Source organism: Amia ocellicauda, chromosome 9, assembly GCF_036373705.1.
Source record: "Amia ocellicauda isolate fAmiCal2 chromosome 9, fAmiCal2.hap1, whole genome shotgun sequence".
In the NCBI taxonomy this organism is placed as follows: domain Eukaryota; kingdom Metazoa; phylum Chordata; class Actinopteri; order Amiiformes; family Amiidae; genus Amia; species Amia ocellicauda.
Window position 1 is genome coordinate 38,061,463 of NC_089858.1, and position 4,040 is coordinate 38,065,502.

The 4,040-nt window shown below is 43.6% G+C and overlaps 1 protein-coding gene across 1 annotated transcript; it reads right to left on the bottom strand.

Moving 5' to 3' along the window:
• Positions 1-1,201: 1,201 nt before the first annotated feature.
• On the bottom strand, positions 1,202-2,418 carry LOC136758298 (D(1B) dopamine receptor-like). Its single transcript, XM_066712545.1, has one exon. The coding sequence runs from the start codon at positions 2,401-2,403 to the stop codon at positions 1,228-1,230; it is 1,176 nt and encodes a 391-aa protein (XP_066568642.1). The 5' UTR covers positions 2,404-2,418; the 3' UTR covers positions 1,202-1,227.
• Between the last annotated feature and the right edge of the window lie 1,622 nt (positions 2,419-4,040).

Sequence of the window (4,040 nt, forward strand, 5' to 3'; positions counted from 1 at the left end):
GTTTCATCCTAGTTTGGGCCGGGTGCTTGTCCTTCAAGCCAGTCATTAAAACAAACTACAACAGTGTAACCAGAGGGGGCTTATTCAGCACAAATGAACATGATCACTGAATCTTTTAAAAACAAGATCCCTGCAGGAAGCTAAATTATCCTGATCTATCAGCTGAGTGTAGCTAAAGCTCAGACAGGTATCTCACTTTTAGGATATTAGCAAAATAATCTAATTTTAGACTCCTCTGGATTAGGAGATGTATTTTTTCTGCATCAGCTCTGTATATATTCTACAAAAAGCTATTTGATAAGGTACCATTTTTGCTAAGGACTGTAATTCAGACAGAAATTAATGCTATGACAGTTACTTGGTGTCCATGCTAAGCATACACTGATAGCCCTGCTGAAATATTCTTTGTACCAAATTTTTACTTTGTCTTTTTAATATATACTCATGCATTTCCTTTGGTTTTGTGCTATTTATCTTTAGAAATATTTTTGTCACACATTTTAAGGATATAGTGTTGTCTAAGCACAAAAGAGGCAGTAAAATAGAAAATCACAATTTGTGACATGACTGTTGTATACTTAACATGAACAAAACAAACACAGAAAGCTTCCACAACAATTGTTCATGATGTATCTTTATATACCATGTTGATATCTTTTACAAATTACTCTCATAAAGGTATCTAGATGTTAAAATAGTCCTGGGAACAATGCAAGATTTATTGTCTATTGATAAACTGATGCTGTGGTATTACTTTGTGTGACTTGCAAAGAAAATAAAATCTGTGCCACAAAGAGGTAAATCAAAGCTCTGCATAGATACAAAAAATGATAATACATCATAATGATACATCAATATGTCTTAAAAAGAAAGAAAATACACATTACACGTTTTAATGGCAGGTTTATTTAGCAAATCAATTATCGGATTGATTTTAATATTGACCTGTATCCATACAGAGCTCGTTGTCTATAAGCATTATCCACTCACTGCAGAATATTTCTTACCTTATTCTGCTCTTCAGTCTCAGCTCCTTTCCATCATTTGTGTAGAATAATAAATAAAATGGTAAGAACAGAATTATGTTTAACTTTAACCCCCATGAAATATATACTAATAGTGTGGTACTTGTAAACAAAAATGATACCATTAACCTCACTTGAGTCTAAACCATGCTGAAGGAATTGACAGATTGGTGAATGCTGAACTGGAAACTGGTAGCTCTTTTCATAATATCGCAGAACCAGTGCTTGGTCTCTGCCCGTGGGTCAGATGGCTCTTTGTGCAGAAATCTCCTGCCGGAGGTTTTTCTGCTGGGGTAAAAGGAGTGATCTTGTCCAGTGACACATCTGTCTCGCAGTCCGTGTGGACGATGACTGGCAGGCCGTCCACATGCTTGAAGCCACACTCCTCCCTGCAAGAGGTTTGGGCGATCTGGGACACGTCATCAAAAGAGACCTCCTTTTCACTTGGCTGCCTGACGACATGGGGAAGGAGGTAGGGGTAGCTGAGGGTCCGGATTTCCTTGTTGTTGTTGGTGGTGTCATGGTGGTAGGACACCAATTCATTACTGAAGTCCACGGTCTCCACTATGTTGCTGGAGCACAGCCGCCCACAGCCCAGCAGGGCAGCGAAGGCCCGGCGGAAATCAGCATTGAAGGCGTAGACGATGGGGTTGAGGGTAGAGTTGGCCCAACCGAACCAGACAAAAACGTCGAAGGTGGTCTCGCTCACACAAGGGAGATGTTCAGCGTGGTGGATGCCTGGGTTGCAGAAAGGAACCATGCAGTTAAGGATGAAGAAGGGCATCCAACAGCAAACGAAGACCCCCATGATGATAGAGAGGGTTTTGAGGACCTTGGTCTCCTTCTTGAAAGTGCTCTTCAGGCCAGTGTCGGGTAGACATCCGTCGGCCCTGCGGCTCTGGGCATGCTCAGCTGCTCTCTCCTGGCTGGAGATGCGGCGGATCTGTCTCTGAGCTATGCGGTAGATGCGGGTGTAAGTGACAATCATGATGGCCACTGGGATGTAGAAGCTGATCAGGGAGGAGGTGATGGCATAGGTGCGATTCAGGCTGGAGTCGCAGTTTTCAGAGGAGATCCGGGGAGGTGATCCAACCTCAGGGGGGCTCCCCTCGGCTTTGTGCCAGCTCAGTTGCACTGGGATGAAAGAGATGAGAACTGAGAGGGTCCAGGCCACACCAATCATGACCAATGCTGCCCGACGGGTCATCTTGCGCTCGTAGCGGAAAGGGCTTGCGATGGCCCAGTAGCGGTCCACGCTGATGATGCACAAGTTGAGAATGGAAGCTGTGGAGCACATGATGTCGAAAGCCACCCAGATGTTGCAGAAGCTGCCAAACGGCCAGAACCCTGCCACCTCGGCCACAGCCCGCCAAGGCATGACCAAGGTGGCCACAAAGAGATCGGAGACGGCCAGAGAGACCACAAAGACATAGGTGACCTTGGAACGGAGGTGGCGGAATTTCACGACGGCGGCGCACACCAGAGTGTTGCCCAGCAGAGTGCTGAAGATGAACAGGAAGAGCAGGCAGGCGGTCAGCGATTGAGTTAAAATCCCTTGGATCTTGCTGCCAGCAGTCTCTGAGAGCAAGGTTTCATTGGTCATCTTTCACTCCTGCTCTGTCTTGCCTTTTCTTGTTGAATTTCAGATAGAGATGCCCATATTGACCCTGTGCCAAAATCCCACAGCACCAGCAAACAATACCTTTTTTAAAACAAAACTCATAAAGTTGTATCTGTGTTCCAGGTGCTACTTCCTACTTGCGATCTCCCCTTTTCGATTGCTTTACTTTACTTATTCCAAAGCCACTATCCCATTTGTGCCTCCCGGTAGACATCCCAGGCAAGTCCATTCTGAACCATGAAGAAACTGTGTCTGCAGCTCAAGCTAATGAACTGCCTGCCAAGTTGAATGAAAAAGGGGGAGGAGGTGGGGAGAGCAACCGAGAGAGAGAGAGAGAGAGAGAGAGAGAGAGAGAGAGAGAGAGAGAGAGAGAGAGAGAGAGAGAGAGAGGTGAGAGAGAGATAGAGGGGGGATAGAGACAGAGAGAGAGAGAGCAGGCAAGTGGCAGAAAAATTAAGTGGTCGGTTGCTTCCAATTCAGGGCTCAGCTCCAGTCTGCTCACTTTCCCTCCCCTTCACTGAAATAGCTTCTTTAAATATATATATATTTCAAGATTTTTTAAATAGAAACGTGAAACATCAAAGCTGCCTCTGAACCAATACCAGAGGGGGGGCAACTAAATGTACTGAAGTTTTCCTCTGAACACTGCTATCAGCAACATTGCTTTCCCTCTGCTTTTATTTGTTTTATGTATGCTACAGTAGGTAAAAAATTCCTTTCATGGAGTACACATAATATTAGATGGTGATTTAAATATTTTCAGTCTGCTGAAACCAAACAAACCCCAGACTTGGTATGTAATTAACTGCTCACAAAATGTAGGGCATGTCAGGTGTTAAAATGGAATTGCGAAATGACACCTGAATAGATCTGGGATACAATAGTGAGATGAACAGATGCACAATTAACTTTGAATTTGCATCATAGTTAAAGCCCTGTACAAGTCTTGGGCATTTTGTTTCAAACAGCCAGACTGCAGTTTGCAGTCTTATACCTTGAGGTGTCAATCAAACCTCTCCAGTCAAGTATACCATAAATAATAATAATCAAGTAATGTACCATAATATTCTGTAATCACACAGGGAGATTAAATAATCTCATTAATAAATAATGCATACAAATAACCAGATGACGTAGAAGTATTTGTCTTTGCTAACAGGTCCCAGATTTAAACAAGGAAAGCAAAGGAATGTACATTCTTCAAATGCAGCTGTGGATTGCACATCTGTCTGGAATATGCCATTGTTATTGGCTCTGGATGGTCGTGAAGATGATGTTTAATGGATTGCGAAATACAGTCCCACTGCAGGAAAGCATGAATGTCTCAAAACATACTGTGTGGAGCTGGGGGCATATGAGCCCATGACCATATACTGTCCTACCCCTAGCTGAAA